The 20,373-nt window shown below is 44.6% G+C and overlaps 1 protein-coding gene across 1 annotated transcript in view; it reads left to right on the top strand.

The window, feature by feature from the left end:
• GNAI1 (G protein subunit alpha i1) overlaps positions 1–20,373 on the top strand; it is a 68,530-nt gene that overhangs the window by 21,274 nt on the left and 26,883 nt on the right. Inside the window, exons 2-3 of the mRNA XM_075017313.1 lie at positions 17,758–17,800; positions 17,883–18,024. Coding sequence (XP_074873414.1) covers positions 17,758–17,800; positions 17,883–18,024 — 185 coding nt within the window. The remainder of the gene's footprint in view (positions 1–17,757; positions 17,801–17,882; positions 18,025–20,373) is intronic.

The raw sequence follows: 20,373 nt of genomic DNA on the forward strand, positions 1-20,373 counted from the left end.
TGAACCCCACCTCGAAATTCCACAAAGGCAATCACATCAATACAGCCAGGATCCAGAGGAATTGGAGGAGAGATACCATAGTGATGCCTCCTCATCCTCGCCAGATGAGGCCGTAGTCCCTGGAGACATTTCTCCCCCAGATGACCTGAAACAGTTCCAGGAGCTGTTCAAACAAGTAGCTCAATCCCAAGATATTCAAGTGGCGGAGGTGCAGGAGAAACACCACAGATTCCTTAAAAACCTCAGGCCTCCATCTTCTTCTAAAATTGCTATTCCTCTGGATGATGCAATCATGGAGGCAGCCACTAATATATAGCAGACTCCAGCATCCGCTCCTCCTACCAACAAAAGAGCGGACAAAAAGTACTTCGTCCCTGCGAAAGGTATGGAATTTCTATTTAGTCATCCACAGCCAAACTTGCTAGTGGTTGAATCGTCCCAACACAGGTCCAAATCGTCCCAGTACAAATCTGGGGGATTGGACAAGGACATAAAGAAGCTGGATCTTCTGGGTAGAAAAGCCTACTCCTCCTCTACTCTGTTGCTCCGCATGGCCAACAATGCCGCTCATTTGTTGAATCACAATTTTGACAACTATTCCAAGCTTACTGCCCTCATGGACTTCCTTCCGGAGGATAAAAGGCCAATTCTTAAGGCAATTGTGCAAGAGGGTTACGCGGCTTCTCGAGCAGGCGTGCAGATTGCACTGGATGTGGCAGACACAGCGGCCCACGCCGTGGCCACTGCAGTGGTAATGCGGAGAGAGTCATGGCTTCACACATCCGGCATTCCAAAGGAGTTACAGGTCAAAATTGCAGACCTCCCCTTTGACAAAATAAAATTGTTTGCTGAGTCGACCAACTCAGTCCTACACTCGAGCAAAGATTCCAGAGCGACACTTCGGACTTTGGGGATATATACCCCACCATTCAGAAGAAAGAAATTTTATCCTCAGCAACGGCGTTATGGTTACCAACAGCAACGTACCCAATTTCAACGGGGGTATGATCAGGGACGTCATCAGCAAACGCATTATAAGGGCCCAAGGTGCCGGCCTCAGCAGGGCAACGCCTCCGCAGGGCAAAGTGCAAGACAGCAAGTTTGACGGGTATGTTGAGGGCCGCGAAGCCAAGACCGTACCTCAGTGCCAATCTCAGTACATGTTCCATCACCGACTTAAGCCATTTTACCCACAATGGAAAAGCATCACGTCGGACAAGTGGGTATTGGAGATTGTAAACACGGGATACACGATCCCCTTCCAGTCTTTACCTCCACCAAATCCTCCCACCGCACCCCTCCTCAGAGACCCCTCTCACCTACTGGAATTAAGGCGGGAGGTGGACCACCTCCTATTCATAGGGGTGGTGGAGAGAGTACCGGAACAATTTCAAGGCAAAGGGTTCTACTCCAGGTATTTCCTGACGGAAAAGAAGACAGGAGGGTGGAGACCCATTTTGGATCTACGTGCACTGAACCAGTACCTATGCAAACAGCGCTTCAAAATGACTACAATGGCTTCAGTAATCACGGCACTAGACCATGGCGATTGGTTTGCAGCCCTCGACTTACAGGATGCGTATTTTCATATCGCAATTCATCCAGCACACAGGCGTTTCCTCCGGTTCCTTGTGGGCACAGATCATTTCCAGTACAGAGTCCTCCCATTTGGACTCTCTTCAGCACCCAGAGTCTTCACCAAGACTTTAGCGGTGGTGTCAGCATACCTACACAGACAGGGAGTTTTCATTTTCCTGTACCTGGATGATTGCCTGCTAAAGGGAACTTCCCGGGCGGAGGTATTACGGATGATACACATCACCACAAACACATTTACCTCACTGGGCCTCATCATCAATTTCTCAAAGTCAAAGACTGACCCCATGCAAAATATAGAGTTTATAGGGGCTCGGATAGACTCAGGCACGTCAAGGGTGTATTTACCCGAGGCTCGTTTTCGTGCCATCGAATCTCTCGTACAACTACTAACGTACAGCCCCACTGTTCCAGTTCTCACGTTCTTACAACCGTTGGGGCATATGGCAACCACCACGTTTGTGGTGCAAAACACCAGGCTGCATATGCGAGGATTGCAGCAATGGTTGGCAACCGTATACAAACCCTTAATCCACACCGTCCACAAGAGGGTGTCACTTACAAGAGAGGCACGAAGCTCGCTAACATGGTGGGGAAACCCCAAGAGTCTCCTAACGGGGTGCCCTTCCGCCAACCGCAAATTACTGTGTTCATTACAACAGATGCCTCCCATATGGGATAAGGGGCTCACATGGACAACAAAACCACTCAAGGATTATGGTCCCCCGCGGAGAAGACACTGCACATAAACATATTAGAGCTCAGGGCAGTGTTCAGTGCGTGCAGGCATTTTCACAATTATCTGCGTGGAAAAATAGTCGGCATGAATACCGACAATACCACCACCGTGTTTTATATAAACCGACGGGGGAGCCAGGTCTCGTACGCTTTGTGCAGAGGTGGTCCGACTCTGGAACTGGTGCATCGCCAACAATATAATCATAAAGGCTTCATACCTACTGGGGATCCACAATGTCAAGGCGGACCAACTCAGCAGACACTTTGCGCCCACTCACGAGTGGCAGATCCGTTCAGACCTACTTCACCAAGTGTTCCACAGATGGGTTTTTTCCCCAAATCGACTTGTTCGTCACCCGAGAAAACAAGAAATGTCCCCAGTACTGCTCCAGAGCGGGCATGGGACAGGAGTCTTTGGGGGACGCCTTCATGATCCCATGGAAGGGCCCTCTACTTTATGCGTTCCCTCCCACGACACTTATACACAAGGTGTTGGAGAAGGCCAGAAGGGAGAAAGGACGCATGATACTCATAGTCCCAACCCGGGAACTGGCAACAGTGGTTCCCATTGCTCTTGCGCGTGGCTCAACATCGGCCATTTCCCCTACCAACAGTACTGGACATTCTCACTCAGGCTCAGGGGTCAATACTGCACCCGCACCCAAAGAGACTTCGGCTACAAGCATGGCTAATCCATGGCTAAGCACCTTAGAGACTACATGCTCAGAGGGAGTACAACAAGTCCTTGAATGTAGTCGGAGAACTTCCACCAGAAAGACTTATCAGCACAAATGGTTGCGTTTTTCCGAATAGTGTTCCTCCAGGCAACTAATACCCCGGGACGCCACCATACCTACGATTCTGGATTATTTGCTACAACTCAAACAAAACGGACTTTCGCTATCCTCTATAAAGGTGCATCTGGCGGCTATATCAGCGTTTCGGCATGAACAGGATGGATCAACCACATTTGCCCACCCTGTTGTCTCGCGTTTCCTAAAGGGGTTGGTGAATCTGTACCCCCCTCGGAAACCAATACCGCCATCATGGAGTTCAGACCTAGTTCTACACACCCTCTTGGGACCGCCCTTTGAACCATTGGCTACGGTCCCCCTTTGACTACTTACTATTAAAACGACTTTCCTTCTGGCAATCACGTCAGCTCGCAGAGTGAGTGAGCTCGCGGCCATAATGTCCACACCACCCTGCACGATCTTCTCAAAAGAAGTGGTGGTCTTACGATTACACCCAGCCTTCGTTCCGAAGGTCTCTTCAGACTTTCATATCAACGAACCAATAGTGCTGCCCTCGTTCTATCCTAAGCCTCACAACTCGAATGAAGAGGCACGGTTGCACTTACTTGACGTAAGAAGGGCACTGGCCTTCTACATCGATAGCACTAAACATTTCTGGAAAACGGACAGACTCCTGGTGTCCGTTGCATCCAGGTCAAAAGGAGAAGTGCTGTCTTCACAGAGGATTTCAAATCACATTGTGTCTTGCATAAGACTGTGTTACGAGATTTGCAAGACTCCTCTGCCAGTTCCGCCAAGAGCCCACTCTACTAGGGCGATGGCGGCGTCAACGGCCTTCTTCAAAGGCATCGCACTGAGAGATATCTGCAGAGTGGCGACGTGGTCTTCCTATGACACCTTCGCCAAGCACTACGTCATGCACAGGATGCTTGATGAGGATACACGCCTGTCGACAGCAGTCCTTTCACGGGCAAGCTGCGCATAAATCGGGTACCCACCTCCTTTTTCGGGGGTGGGGGTCACTTCTGGGTAGTCACCTACCGTGGAGCACCCACGGGGACCACTTGAAGAAGAAAGAGAAGTTACTCACCTGTGTAGTAACGATGGCTCTTCGAGATGTGTCCCCGTGGGTGCTCCACTACCCACCCGTTCCTCCCCACTTCGGAGCTCTATTTGTGTGTTTTTTCAGGGGCGTCCGGAGCGGTTGATCAGGAACTGGCGGGGACTGGATCGCGCACGTGACCGTAAGCGCGCGAAGAGCCGACGCGCATCGGCGCATGCGCGACCCGACGGAGACTGCTGAAGATTTTCTGAGCTGCGGCGCCGGGCGAGCTCGACACCTACTGTGGAGCACCCACAGGGGCACATCTCGAAGAACCATCGTTACTACACAGGTGAGTAACTTCTCTTTCCCTATGACAGGGACAGAAGCTGAGCCAGCCTGTGTGCGGCTCAGTCTTTTAAATGCAGAGCAGCAGTGGTGAGGAGGGGAGGACAGAAGCTGAGCCAGCCTGCAGGTGGCTTAGCCTTTTAAATAGGCAGCAGGAGAAACTGTCTGTTCACTGCATAAGCAGGGATAGAGGCTGAGCCAGCCACTCTCTATTTACTTGTGTCGGAGTGCGGGGTCGGGCAAGGAGATGCTGCAAGTGACCGGTAACACTAACCAATAAGCAGGTGCTTATCAGTTAGTCATATAACTGGATACTCAACTACAGTGGTTCCCAACCTTTTCCAGAGGGAGACCCATTTTAACCATTCAAGAAGACTTGGTGACACAACGTTGGAACAAAGTCTGGATGCGGTGTATGAAGCAAGCGGGAGGGTTTATTACACACAGCACTGGTGGAGTGTCACTTTGCCAATCAGGACTCAGTGGAGCACTGTCAGACAATAGGTTACGATTGATTATATAGATTATTGATGGCTGGGGGGAAACTATGGCATGGATGTTACCCAAGCCTGGATAGGTCCTAGCCACAAGACAAAATGAGCACAGTAAGACAATAATCTAAAAAGGTTACATAGTATCCCCATCCGTTGCTTATAGAACATTTTATCTCTAGTACAAGTGGCTTTCCTTAATAAGTTTACTTAAACAAAGCAGACATTTTGCAGATGACATAAAACTAGGGGGAGAAGTAGATTCGTTGGAGGATGGAGAGAGAATCCAGAGGGACCTGGATAAGTTGGAGGACTGGGCCAGAAGAAATCTGATGCGGTTCAATAAGGAGAAGTATAGAGTCCTGCACCTGGGGCAGAAGAATCCCAAGCATTGTTAGAGGCTGGGGACCGACTGGCTCAGCAGCAGTACAATGGAAAGGGACCTAGGGGTTATGGTGGATGAAAGGCTGGATATGAATAAACAGTGTGCCCTTGTAGCCAAGAAGGCTAACGGCATACTAGGGTGCATAAGGAGGAGCATTTTGAGCAGATCTAGGGAAGTAATTATTCCTCTTTATTCTGCACTGGTGAGGCCACATCTGGAATATTGTGTCCAGTTTTGCCCCCCCCCCCCCCCCCGTATAAAAAGGATGTGGACTTTCTGGAGCAGGTTCAGTGAAGGGCAGCAAAAATGATTAAGGGTCTGGAGCACAAGACCTATGAGGATAGGGTGAGGGATTTGGGCTTGTTTGGTTTACAGAAGAGAAGACTTAGAGGTGATTTAATAGCAGCCTTCAGCTTCCTGAAGGGGAGCTCTAAAAAGGAGGGTGAGAAACTATTCTCAGTGGTGTCAAATGGCAGAACAAGGAGTAATGGTCAGAAGTTGAAGAGGGAGTGGTGTAGGGTAGACATTAAGAAAAACTACTTCACCAGGCGGGTTGTGAAGCATTGGAATGTGTTGCCTACACAGGGGTGGATTCTCCATCCCTTGAGGTTTTTAAGTCCTGGCTGGACAAGGTCCTGGTTGGGATGACTTAGTGGGGGTTGATCCTGCTTGAAGCAGGGGCTGGACTCGATGACCTCCTGATGTCCCTTCTAGCCCTGTGATTCTGTGACATGCAATAACATCTATATGTCTAACTGGACAGATGATGCATCTACAAGAGTAATGGTGGTGCCTTCACATGGGCACATTCAGGGGGGCGTTAACTAGAAGATTAAAGCAAAAGAGACAGTAACAGCATAGAGCAATAGCACATTTGTTTTAAGTACCAGCCTGAGATTGCAAATGGGATGGTGGTATATTCTGGTTCTCACTTGCACGGCCTCTTCTTAGAATGTGGTTGCTGGGGCAGTTATCCCTCCCTCCAAACTCCAAGGCCCTGTCTGAGTTGGGATGACCTTCCCTGGGTCTTGTGAGTGAGATTGGGGGCGAGGGTTGGGCAAGTAGGAATAACCTTCCACTCGTGCTAACTGGGTTTCTGAACTATAGGATTGTAAGCCTACTCTAGGATTCGACTAAGGGGTCTTTAGCAGAGTGCCATAACCTGCCTCAGAAATTTCCATCCTACACCCAAGGCAATTAAAAAATGGGCTCGGGGTGGGGGGTGGAAGCAGTGACATAACTAGCTACTTTTGTGCCTAGGGCAAGAATATAAAATTAAGCCACCTCATGTTGATATACTCATAGTAGTTATTTCATAGAAAAAGGGAACATACATTAATAATACTAAGTTTATTATAGTTTATTATTATTTTATTGTTTATAGTTGATCTGAATTGTGTTGGTAGAAAGACCCTCATCCCTAAACTGTTCCCCTCCAGCTCCCCCCGCTTAAACTCCATACTCAGAAGCTGGAGGAGCTATGGGGAGCCACGCTCAGGGGCTGCGAGGAGCTGGGGGCTCACCCTCAGGGGCTGGAGATGCTGGGGGTCACACTCACAGGTTGGGGGAGTCACACTCAGGCCTGGGGGGGAGAGACAAACAAAACATGAAATCTGACAAATAAGCTACATACAACAGAAGCGGGGCAAAAGAGGGGAAGGGCTGGGGGTGTGTGAAAATTGCTTACTGCAAGAGTCTATTAAGTGTCTTGCCTGGGATGGCTACCAGTATCACAGGTGTAGAAACTGTCTTTGTAATCCATAATTGCTTCTCTATTGATAGAGAGAACTGCTGGATGTGGTAGTGTTAAGGAGCTGCAAATGGCTTCTTTAAGAGCTACATGTAGCTCCAAGCTGCTGGCGACCCTTAACAAATCTAATGGTGACCCATAGGTTGTGAATCCCTTCTCTATTACATCCCCAGTATAAATGTGGAATATACATTTGCATGTGCGCACACATTTTGCATATATAACATGGCACGTAAATTTGAAAATGGTGTTCTGTATCTGGATTCCTTAATGGTTTGCTTTGTAACATAGGGTAGACCATTAGGCCATTATCTAGACTTGTGAATCAGGAAGGTTAAAGATTAAAGGTTTGGCTATGTTAGAGATTTTTGCACTGCTAGTACTATATTAGTGCAACACATCCAGTGTTGATGCGCTGTTGTGATGTAAAGCAGAGCACCAGGGCAAGTACAGCTTTCTTTTTCCAGGGCTCCAGTGTGGTCCCACTTGTAGGATATGGCTCTCCAGATAGGCAGCTATGGAACTGACTTGAAAAGCTATGCCAGTTGACGGTTTCTTGAGCAGTCCTTTGTGAGGGTTCTTGACCAACATTGCTCTGCTATGTAAGAGTGCACTTGCAATCATCTAACAGTTTCTTCTCCAAGATTGCCAAATTGTGGCGATGTGTAGGAATTTGAAACAGAGGTGAAGGTGGCCTACTCTGAATACACGCAGACCATGGAGCAACTGGTACTGATACAAGACATTTCTTTTTTGAGGGTTTCCCATAAACAGTAACCCACCAGGATTATGGTGGGCCAGGGGAGTTTTAAGCTCAGTATGAACTATAGCACCATTCTCCTAAATTGGTCGTTGTGGTGCCATGCAAACCCACAGAATATCTGATGAAAGGGTGCAGTGAACTTCAAGTTTCTGTTTTGCTTATCTCACCCAGAGAAACTGCTTAAGAGGTACCACAGATAATGTGGCTGCTCTTGTTGAGGTTTAAACCATGGATTATTGGTTTCAAAGCTAAAATGTGATTCTGTACATCTAATCCAAAATGTGTGAAGTTTGGATGGTGCCTCATTGGGATCACTGTAAAGTGGAGAAGGCTTTGAAGTACTCACTCACTCACACTCCTTAGAAAATGTGATTCATGCCATTTTAAAGTTAGAGAGGTTTGTGTCAGAGGCATGTAACAGGAGGCCTATCAGCTTTGACATGAGGGCAGTATTTAAGGCCCTTGACAGCAGGGGCTTTCTAACAGAAGTAAAACCATTCACTATATCGTTGAGGAAGTGGAATACTGTAAGAAGAGAGAGGACGAGTTTGCTCATAAGTTATTTTAGGGACAGATACTGTTGCTGTGTAGACCTTTGGGAAGGTTGTACCTTAAGATTTAAGTTGTAGAACAAGGGTGGGCAGGAATTGTTAATGGGGTATAACAGTAAGTGGTCAAGGGCTGCACTCTTCCATGATATTAATGGAGGAGGTGCAGAGTCTGGGATGGAAGTTGGGTGCAGAAGGGAGCTTCAGGTAAAGGATTGGGGGTGTGGTATCTAGGAAGGCATTTGCATGAATAAGGGGTTATGACCTATTGCAGAAGGTGTTGCAAGGATTTGGGTTGTGACTGGGATTAAGGGATTGGTTGGAAGGTCTAAGAGGGGCTATAGGTGCAGGAGCAGGGGTGAAGAGGGTTTGGGTTACATGGTGTAGGGGTGGATAAGTCGGGGCAGTGTGTTTGCGGTGGGGGGCAGGCACTGGGGTACCAGAGGTCGCCTCTGACCAAAAGACGCTTAGTTTGTTGGCTCTTGGACTGCAGCTCAGCTGGTTTCTCAGCCAGGGTCCCTGCTTTCCTTGCCCCTTCACTGGCTTCAGGGGCCATGTGTGGCCAACTCTGAATGTTGTGAGCCCAGAGTGGGAGGTGTACTTTGCGTGTTGCTTGTCCTGCAGACAGGCAGCTCCCATTGGACAAAAACCAGCCAATGGAAGCTATAACATTTTACTGGGGGCAGGGTCAGTGTAGGAAGTTGGACAGAGGCTCCTGTGGGCTGGATCTGGTGGCTTGTCAGGCTGCACTTGACCTGTGGGTTATATTTAGCCCATCCCTGTTGTAGACAGTGTTGTAGGTTTGCAGATATCTCATGTTAGAAATGGAGCAGATGCTTTTTTCCGGTGGTTCATACAGTAAACAGTTTCCCTTTTTTGGAGCAATACTTTAGGGTGTAATCTTCTTGGTTTGTTACAGAATTGCTTGAGATGTTTCAGCCTTTATGCCTCTGAGGGTAGGAATGGTCAACAGGCTGAAGTACAAAATCTTCCTTTTCTCTTGAAACAGGAGGTCTGAAAACAAATGCAGTGAAATATGGTGGCTTTCTGGACAGCTGCAGGAGATCTGGATACTAACGTAGAGGAAGCCACAATGGGGATGTTGAATTTGTTCTGATTATTCCTGTGGCTGATTATATATTTACTTTGGAATAAAAACCTATGGCGGGGTGGAGAAACCTGTTTTGGGTTCGGGGCTCTAACCCAGGGAAAAGTCAGTTAGGACTACACACAGGTTAGAAGTCAGATAGGATATTGTGCCTACAGTCCAGCAGAAAACTCATCTGAAAGAGTTTTTGTTTCTCTGAACCATTATGCATAACACTTGATATTTGAAAACAAAAAAGCAGTCAAGTAGCACTTTAAGGACTAACAAAATAATTTGTTAGGTGAGCTTTCATGGGACAGACCCACTTCTTCAGACCATAGCCATACCAGAACAGAACTGGTAAACTATAGAGTAGATTGTTCTGGGTGCCTCGTTGCAGGAATCTAGGCAATTCTGTTCAGTGGAGGTCAGTTGTTGAACATTGAGGCTCTGAATAAGAGGTAGACTTGAAGTTACACAAAACATTATACTTTCTGACACAATAGCTAGACTGTGAGAAATACTGATAGCATGAATATTCATCGTTTAAAACAAAAAATCTACTTCTGGTCTGGAGTTTTTGTTTGTCATATGGCTGGCTGTAGGTGTGTACATGTATCCCTCTCTTCTACAGGTTGAAACTCCAAAGTCTGGCATTCTCTCATCTGGCAACATCCATCATCTGGCAGGACCATAGATCTTGCAGGATGAGAAAGTCCCAAGGCTGGAGGAAGAGGGGTCAGCCAGACCAGCCGTAGGAGTCCAGGGCAGGGCAGGGCAGCCACAGCTGGTCTGGCTGTGGGGAGAGGTGGGGGTGGCAGCAGCAGCCAGGGAGCCCAGGCTAGTAGGCTAACGACCAAGGTTCACGGCAGCTCATCTGCAGGGCTTGATGGGAAGCTGTGCACAGCCCTGGCTGTGAAGTTGTTGGCTGAAGAGTGGTGCCTTGTGGCAGCGTGGCCCCAAGAAGCCACTGGCCAGGCCTGCACGCAAAGTCCCCGAGGTGGGGGGAGCATTGGCCCTCAGCAGATCAACCCTGGGGTGGGGCAGGAAGCCAAGGCTGTGTACAAAGCTGTGATGCTCTGTGTGGCTCGGGCTGGGCAGGAAGCTATGGCTGGGGAGCCAGTGGCTGGGGGTGGGAGCTGGTGCCTGGGAAGCCTATGGAGGGACAGAGAGAGTCGGAACATGAGGGAGAGGATCATGTGCTGAGGGTGGGGTGGGGTGGGGTGTAGAATTGACCACCCCTGGTCTGGCAAAATCCCTGGTCTAGGACTGCTCAGATCCCACAGGTGCCAGGCCAGGGAGGTTGTACCTGTATGTCCTTTAAGACAAGCACATAAGTGAATGAAATAAATTAATCTCCTTCAGTGGAACTGCTTATCTGGGCGGAGTTGCTGAAGTGTGAAATTGAGCAAGATCAGAGCATAAAATTATGTGTTCTTTGCTGGTTTTTAAATTTGTGTTTGCACAGTACCCAACATAATGGATATGGTGAGTGCTATTGTAATATTAATACTATTGTTTCCTATATAAACAATTGCTATGTTTAGAGATTTTGTTTAGTGGAAGTGCCAAAGGGGAAGTGTGGTAATCTTCGTGATCACAAATGGTAGGGAATGTGGCTGACTAGTCAGATTCTGCACATAGTTGGGGGGTGGGACTTGAAACAGGGCCTATGGGAAATGGTGGTTGGTCTGTTTGGGCTGTGTTTTGGGTCCAGGATTTGGATAACTTGCCATGTTCTGGTTTTAGGGTATCAGTAGATATAAAAAGACAAGATGCATCATTTTATATTTGGAATGTTGTTTTGTAACCAAAGCAAGAAACATTAAGTGGAAACTTTTCTTTAGAAACTGATGGGTAAGCACTTTGTCATAGAAACTTTAATATGGAAAGAATTGGGGATGATCTGAAGATCAGTTAGATTTAACTCAAATTTCATATCAAGGAATTCACAGATAAATAAGGCTTTAAAAAGTTCATTTATTAAAGTTTTATGGAAGTGGAAATTATGGTGGTGAATGCTAGTCTTAAGGTTATTTTTAAATTCCAAGTTTCTTCTGAAGCACTGGGCTACTTATACTCTTTCAGTGAAAAAAGAAAAAGAAAAATCCTAAATTAATTTGTCATTGCTTGTTTCAGGGCTAATGAGTTTAGTGACAATAATCCAGGTATGTAAGTAATTTGACTGCAGTAGAGCCCTCTTTTGTATGGACTCAACTTACACGATTGTATGTTATGAGAGTCAAGTCCAGAGGGACTTTACTTTCTTCTAACCCACTTTGTCGCTTTCCCCCACACTGCCAGCTGGCTCAGGGACTTCTTAGGAGTCAGCTCCTGCCTTGCAGCTGGGGGCAGAGAGGGGCAGGCGTGGCTGGAGCTGACTGGGTCCAAACAATGTTGTGGCTGGAGCTGCTGTTGCCTGAGCAGCCTCAGGATAAGCTGTGCCATGGCTGGGGTGTGGCAGGGGCACCATGGCTGCTCTGCATGGCCAGTGGTGGAGCAGGAGGTGCCCCACCCTTCACCCAGCCGCTGGCTGCCCACAGGGAGAGCTGCAGCCTCCAGCTGGAGTAGAGGGTCCAGCCGCCCACTTCCCCCAGCTAGGGGAATTCCAGGGATTTCCCCCTCCCCCATGCACATTTACACAAAATTTCGATTTACACAGAGGTTGCCCAGGATGCAACCTGGGGTTCCTTCCAGCCTTGGAATTCTGTGATTCTAACCTGTTCTTAAATATCTCCAGTGATGAAGACACTATGCCCACGATCGACAATTTATTCCAGTTAGGAAATGTCCAAACCTTCCTTGCTGCAATTTAAGCCAATTGTTTTTTGTCCTTTCATCAGAGGCTAAGGAGAATAATTTTTCTTCCTTCCTTCCTCCCATGGGGCTGGACTCAATGACCTCCTGAGGTCCCTTCCAGCACTAGGATTCTATGATTCTATGATCCCAAATGAAAATCAGGGCATTGTTAAAGTTTTGGTGTCCTGTGCTAGTGGTGTCCCTTTTCTTTTCCCCTTCTGAGGATGAGAGATGATTCCCCATCTGTGACCAGTATGATTCAGGTGATATGGAATATTTGGCAAAAATTGTTCTTTCCACCTTGGAATATAGTACATGCCAAAGTTAATCTCTTGTTCACCACCTTAAAAAGCTAACAGATACAAAAACGACAAATAGCTTATTCTCAATCTGAAATCCCTGGGAAAAAAAATTTGGGTTTGAGATTGTGGTAGAGAGGTGTATGAACAAGGCTGCCTTTAAAATGTATTAGCCCCACAAGACAAAGCTATTATTCAGTATCTATAACTTCTCCCTCTCATCCATTTTTGGTATAGGGTGTCCCTGATTTCAGTAAATAGAGCTGGTTTCAAATCCTTCTCAATAGCACCATGTATCCATGGCATGCTTGCTTGGTTCTTACATTGTGTTTGTGTTTGTGTTTTTGTTTTTATATATTTTATATTTTGTGATGTGGCTTGTGATCATGCAAACATCTAATTTTATTTGCATTAGTATGACTTTCTTGATTGCTTGTTTGATACAGGGGAAAACTATCACTTTTTTACATATGTACATAGGAGAATTTCATAAGAGACACAATGCTGGTATAGACAAGCCCTGAGGGTAGGATGGAGTTATGAGAGGGGAGTGGAAGTACTATTCTCAATTTTCTACCAGCTTTATTTGACCTACTAGCTAGTGGTTGATACCAAAGCTGGAGGACTCATTTGCCAATCCTCTAGTCCTTCCTAGCAGTTGAGATGGGAAGCTATTTATACCTAGAGCGATGACCAGGAGAACTGTATGGTGACTTGCCTGCCTGGAGCGAAGGCCGTGGATTTCTCGAGACGTCTAGATAGACTAATGTATAGGCTGGGGAGGAGCCGGTGGTTGTGGTACATGATGGTACCAACGACATAGGAAAGGGTTGGAGAGATGTCCTGAAGGCCAAATTTAGGTTGCTAGGAAAGAGACTGAAATCTAAGGTGGCATTCTCAGAAATGCTTCCTATTCCACATGCAGGGCCAGGTAGGCAAGCAGAAATTGAGTCTCATTGTGTGGATGAGATGATGGTGTAGGCAGGAGGGGTTTAGGTTTGTTAGGAACTGGGGACACTTTTGGGAGAGGGGGAACCTGTATAGGAAGGATGGGCTCCACCTAAATCAGAGGGGATCCAGACTGCTGGCACTAAAAATTAAAAAGGTCATAGAGCAGCTTTTAAACTAAGATGGGGTAAAGCCAATTGGTGCAGAGGAGCTCATGGATTGGACAGACACTCCTCTTAGAGGAGAATCCATCGATAGAGAGACTCTAGGCTTTAGTAAAAAGGAGAGGGGAGATATCAAACAATGGGCTAGATCAGACAGACAATCACGTATAAAAGAATCTAATTCATCTGGGACAGGAAGACAAATAAGCAGAGGCAAATCTTTAAAATGCTTCTACGCAAATGCTAGAAGTCTGACTAATAAGATGGGTGAACTAGAGTATCTTGTATTAAAGGAGGAAATTGACATAATAGGCATCATGGAAACCTGGTGGAATGAAGATAATGTATGAGACACAATCGTACAAGGATATAAAATATGTCGGAAGGATAGAATGGGCCGTGTGGTTGGTGGAGTGGCACTGTATGTGAAAGATAACATAGAATCAAATGAAATGAAAATTTTAAATTAATCAAAATGTTCCCTAGAATCACTATGGATAGAAATTCCAAGCTCTACTAAGAATATAGCAGTAGGGATATATTATCAACCGCCTGATCAGGACAGTGATAGTGATGTTGAAATGCTAAGGGAGATTAGAGAGACTGCCAATATAAAACACTAAATAGTAATGGGGGATTGCAGTTATCCCCATATTGACTGGGTACATGTCACATTAGGATGAGACGCAGAATAAGATTTCTCAATGCCATTAATGACTCCTCCTTGGAGCAGCTGGTACGGGAACCCACAAGGGGAGGGGCAATTCTCTATTTAATACTGTTGGAGCGCAGGATGTAGTCCACGAGGTCACTATTACAGGACCGTTGGGAATAGTGATCATAATGTAATAACATTTAATATTCCCGTGGTGGGAAGAACACCTCAGCCGTCCAGCACTCTGGCATTTAATTTCAAAAGGGGGAATTATGCAAAAATGAAGAGGTTAGTTAAACAGAAATTAAAAGTCAGAGTGACTAGAACAAAAATCCTGCAAGCTTCATGGAAGCTTCTCAAAGACACTATAATAGAGGCCCAACTTAAATGTATACGCCAAATTAAAAAGCATACTAAGAGACCGAAAAAAGAGCCACCATGGGTTAACACCCATGTAAAACAAGCAGTGAGGGATAAAAAGGCATCTTTCAAAAGGTGGAAGGCAAATCCTAGTGAGGTGATGTGATGGAGTGGGGGGAGTGCATGTGTGAGACAAGCAGAGCAGCTCCCAGCTGGTAAGGATAACCCTGAGGCTATAACCTAGGCTGGCAGGTAACACCTCAGCCCTGAACCAAGAGGAGGGTGGAGCCAAGCTGGTTTTGAATTAGAGGTGGCAATTAGAGGCTGGGGGGAGAGGGAGCTGGAAGGCAGCCAGCCGGAGGAGGGGGGAAGCTACACCCCAGAGGGGCACCCCTCGGGCTCCTCTCCCCGGGATGGGTTGGAATGACTGTCTCTGACTGTCAAGTATCTGGGGGGGGGGGGCGGTAGCCGTGTTAGTCTGGATCTGTAACAGCAACGAAGGGTCCTGTGGCACCTTATAGAGTAACAGAAAAGTTTTGAGCATGAGCTTTCCTGAGCACAGACTCATCAGATGCATCAGATGAGTCTGTGCTCACGAAAGCTCATGCTCAAAACTTTTCTGTTAGTCTATAAGGTGCCACAGGACCCTTCGTTGCTGTCTCTGACTGCTGTACTGATGCTTCTGTGAGAAACTGGGCATCTGTTGCCTAATAAACCTCCTGTTGTAGCTGCTGAGTGAAAGTCACTCCTGCCAGTGGACAGGATGCAGTGCATGGGGATCCCTAAACCCCATCACAGGTAAATAGAAAGGAACATAAACAGTACCAAATAAAATGTAAAACTGTAATAAAGAAAGCCAAAAAAAGATTTTGAGGAACAGCTAGCCAGAAGCTCAAGCAGTAATAACAAAATGTTTTTAAAATACATTAGAAGCAGGAAGCCTGCTAAAGAAACAGAGGGTCCCCTAGATAATACAAATACAAAAGGAGCAATCGAGGATGATAAAGCCATTGCGGAGGGACTAAATGATGTCTTTGCTTCAGTCTTCATGGCTGAGGATGTTGGGGAGATTCCCAAACCTGCACCATTTTTTGTAGGAAATGAAACTGAGGAAGTGTCCCAGATTGAAGTGTCATTAGAGGAGTTTTTGGAACAAATAGATAAACTTAATGCTAACAAATCACTGGGACCGGATGGCATTCATCCAAGGGTTCTGAAAGAACTGACATGGGAAATTACAGAACTATTAACCCTAGTTTGTAACCTGTCCTTTGGATCAGCTTCCATACCTAATGACTGGAAGATAGCTAATGTGACACCAATATTTAAAAAAGTCTCTCGAGGTGACCCTGGCAATTATAGACCGGTAAGTTTAACATCAGTTCTGGGCAAATTAGTTGAAACAGTAGTAGAGAATAAAATTGTCAGGCATGTAGAAGAACATAATTTGATGGGTAAAAGTCAGCAGGGTTTCTGCAGAGGGAAATCATGTCTTACTAATCTATTAGAGCTCTTTGAAGAGGTTAACAAACTTGCAGACGGGAGATCCAGTGGATTTAGTATACTTAGATTTCCAGAAAGCCTTTGACACAGTACCTCATCAAAGGCTCTTATGTAAATTAAGTTGTCATGGGATAAGAGGGAAGGTCCTTTCCTGGATTGAGAACTGGTTAAAAGACAGGAAAGAGAAGGTAGGCAGAAGGTAGGCAGAAGGTAGGCACGTGAAGTGGGAACTCAGCCTGGCCCCTCCTCCCCATGCACCCAGGAGCTTGGTGTAAGCCATGCCACTTGCAGATTAACAAAAGATCTGCTAATGCTATCACCACATAAATGTTAAAGTTTTGCACCTTTATTTATTTATTTATTTAAGCTGTTGTAAGAAGTACTGTTAGTGACTTTAAAAAGGTATCACCAGCACTCGGACTGTATGTAGAGGTCTAAAGGTCAAATTTTAGCACTCCACCTTGGAAAGATTGCTGACCCCTGTTGTACCATAAAGGTTCTATCCATAGGAGTTTGGGATAGTTGCATTATTCATGAGCAGGGACATTACAAGTGAGATATTAAGATCATCCCATCTGAGTCTTGAGGAGAAACTATGTGAATATGTATGTGAAATACACATGTACACATAGTTTTTAGATTAAATGTACCATCTCAGGCAAATCCATATTTTATGATGATGAACTGGTTAATTAAGAAATAATATAGAGGAGAGAGAGGAAAAACAATTGCTCTGTATTTCCTCTGAGTAACGACTTACACAAATCTTTTTCACATTTTTTGTAAAACTATAAATTGTTTTTAGACTCCTTATACAATTTTTGGCCCAAGTCAAACTGAAAAATGTTTTACATTCCAGAAACTGGCTAATTAAATGATTGATCTAGTATACTAAAAAGTGTATGTTTTTCGTGTTAATGCAGTCCCATTGTGCCTTTTAGTTTACATTAGCAAGTTCTATGTTTGACAGCTCCAGCAAAAACACTTCAGCGTGCTTTATAGTTCATACACTTATGTCCTGCATTGCAGCACTGTATAGACGAGCCTTTAGATGTTACAATCAGGACATTTTGATCACATAGAACCATAGAGCTGGAAGGGATCTCAGAAGGTCATCTAGTCCAGCCCCCTGCTTCATTACATTATTTTTCAGGGAGCTGTTGTTAGAATATGCGAGGGGAAAGGGTTGTCAACTTGTTGGTATAGTTAATGGATTATACAGATATATATTTGGCTATTTGGATTAGAAATTATGTCAGTTTAAAGATGAGATGATTTAATGTGCCTTCATAGAGTATATTTATGAATATAAAAATATTTCAGAGTAAAATCTCCTAATGTTTCAAAATTAAAAATAATGTAATTTAAACTTCCTTCCTGTTAAAGGGGAAAGTATAAAAATGTTTTAAAAATTCTTCAGTAATTAAGGAATTCTTTAAATGTGAAAACTGACTCTTGAATGGCTAGCTTTGGAAATAAAGATAAGGTTAAGAATGTCTTTTAATAATTTTACATTTATTTTTCAGGAGCTGGTGAATCAGGGAAAAGCACAATTGTAAAACAAATGAAGTAAGTATGGTTAAAAGACATAACTGAAGTAATTTACTTTTTTGTATTTGGACAGAAGAGTTAATATTATTTTCCTCCATAGGATTATCCATGAGGCCGGTTATTCTGAAGAAGAATGTAAACAATACAAAGCTGTAGTCTACAGTAATACCATTCAGTCCATTATTGCTATCATTAGAGCAATGGGGAGATTGAAGATAGACTTTGGTGACCCAACCAGGGCTGTGAGTATTGAAGTATATACAAATGGAGATACATAGCTAACATGTCATATGTCGTTCCAGCATCATTTTCTGATTGATTGTTATTTCATGGTAAAGATGTATTTTTTCCTTTATCCACGCTCCAAAAAGAGAAGGAAAAAAATCCCAAAACTTATTAGAGTGAGAAAAATACTTTAGAATAACCCAATCTAGAGAACTTTGAAAACTTTTACCTACATTGTCTGATGCAATGGGTGCAGGGAACTCTAAAAATTAAGTAGTCCACTTTTAGTACCCCAAATGAATAAATGATAGTTTTCCTTTGCAGGGGATTTGATTTATAGAGCACCATAAATGGTGTGTTACTTTACATGGTACATGGCTATTCAGTTTGTCTTTCTGCCTCATGGGGAGGGGTGAAGGGATTAGAACTCCATTTCCTACCTGCCAAGTGAATGCCCTAACTGCTGATCTACACAGTCATTCTGCCCTTTTGTCTTCAAGCACAATTATTTATTTAATTTATAGACACTGGAACAGTTTCAACAGGAAAAACTGAGATTGCACCAGAATGTCCCATAGCCCAGTGAGAGGCGAGAAATTTGTGTTCAGACTGCTTCTCCACATCAGACACGGGATAATTATATTCTCATCTCCCACATCCTGTGGCTGTGCGCTCTGGGCTTTAAGGAGAGCTTCCACAGCCCTTTTGCCTGAGTTTAGGCATGCCCTAAACATGTTTGCATGATCAGGTACTGTAGGTGAGTTGAGGGGAAATGGTTATACAAGAGGTTCTCAGGCATCTAGACCAAGGTATCGATGTGCATGCACGCTTGCAGAAACTTCGGCATCTAGAGAGATTTTGACAGAGGATACTTCAGCACCCAGGGATTTCAAATGTCTACAGATGTGGGTGTTAGATGTGTCAGGGTTTTGAGGATATCAGTAAGAGTCAAATGTTGGATTTAGGCTCCTGAAGTGGTAGTCCCTGGTCTGTAATGCATAAAAAGTTATTGCAATTGCTGGAGATGAAGGTCAGTGTATGAAATAGTCATTGGTTGCAACAGCTGAAGCAGGAAACAGCCCCGGGTATGGGTTAGTCCTTGCAGAAGGGACCTAAAGGAAGGGGAGAGATTCCGCAGAGTATCTACTGAAAGAAATTTTTATAGTATTTAGACATTTTATTGTTTTTTTCTATTTTAGGGGTTTTTTTCCTTTCATATCAAGTTTTGACAAATTTGAATGATAGGAAGAGGTGGTTGGAAACAGACCAAGAGGAAGAAAAATGTTTTTATCAGAAAAGAAGTGCAATGTTAGATGCCAATGCTTTGCACTTATATACCTGGTTTATATGAATGTGTAAAAAAAACACTTACTAACATTAATTATTATAGCCAGCAGGCCCCTGTTGAATCACCTTATCGTCATTTTGGAGGGAACAGAGAATTTTCGGCTGTCTTAAGGCCACCAAGATACCCTTAAAGTCGTGGTGGAGCTGAGTGAAGAACCCAGATCTTTTGATTCCATTTCTGTGTTCAGATTACTAGACAGTGTTGTATTTTTAAATTGAATTTATGGTGATAGATGTGATAATGGTTTGGCCAATGGTAAATAGGGGTTACTAGATCATTAATTTTCTTGTTGTATGTGGAACAAGAAATATATATATAATGTGCTCAGAATCTGCTAATTATGTACTCAGCTGGTCTGTATTATCTTATTGCTCTTAATGTTACCCACATTTTCCTCACCTGTTGCTTAGTTTGTTCTCCAGCTGGTTGTGGTTTTTCCCTGGTAAACTCTCCAGGTCAGGGATTATCTCAAGCTACGTTTTTGTACAGTACTTGTTCAGTGGAGCCCTGGCCCTGATTGGTGGTAATATAATAAAAAATAATTCATTAGTATTAGAGAGAAATTGATGTTTAGTCCTGAGCCCAAAAAAAATTCTGGGCACAATATTTTAAAATTCCGCCTATTTTATTTTTCAAAATAATAAAATATAATCATGCCAGTTCAGTTTCTTTGGTAGTTTATTTCAAAATACCTGTCATCAAGTATGTTTGTCTGTAGCAATACAAACCAAAAACAGAAAAGATTCTGCTGTATTATGCTGTCATTTCTAGGATTAGACCAGGGGCTAGACATTGATTGTAAGAAGCCCTTTAAAGTGATTATAGCAGAACTACGTTAATTTGGCTCAACATATGAGCAGCTAGCAATCAGGTGATCTTGCCTTAAAATTCTCCACCTTGGAAGGTGTGGGGGTGTGATTTAAACAAAATATCCTTTGTTAATGAGAGTAGTTACTGATTGTGAACATGCAAATAGGTACCCATAGGCATACGTTTGCTCCTTGTGAGTGGCCACATG

The sequence above is a fragment of the Carettochelys insculpta genome, chromosome 1 (genome assembly GCF_033958435.1).
Source record: "Carettochelys insculpta isolate YL-2023 chromosome 1, ASM3395843v1, whole genome shotgun sequence".
NCBI lineage: Eukaryota > Metazoa > Chordata > Testudines > Carettochelyidae > Carettochelys > Carettochelys insculpta.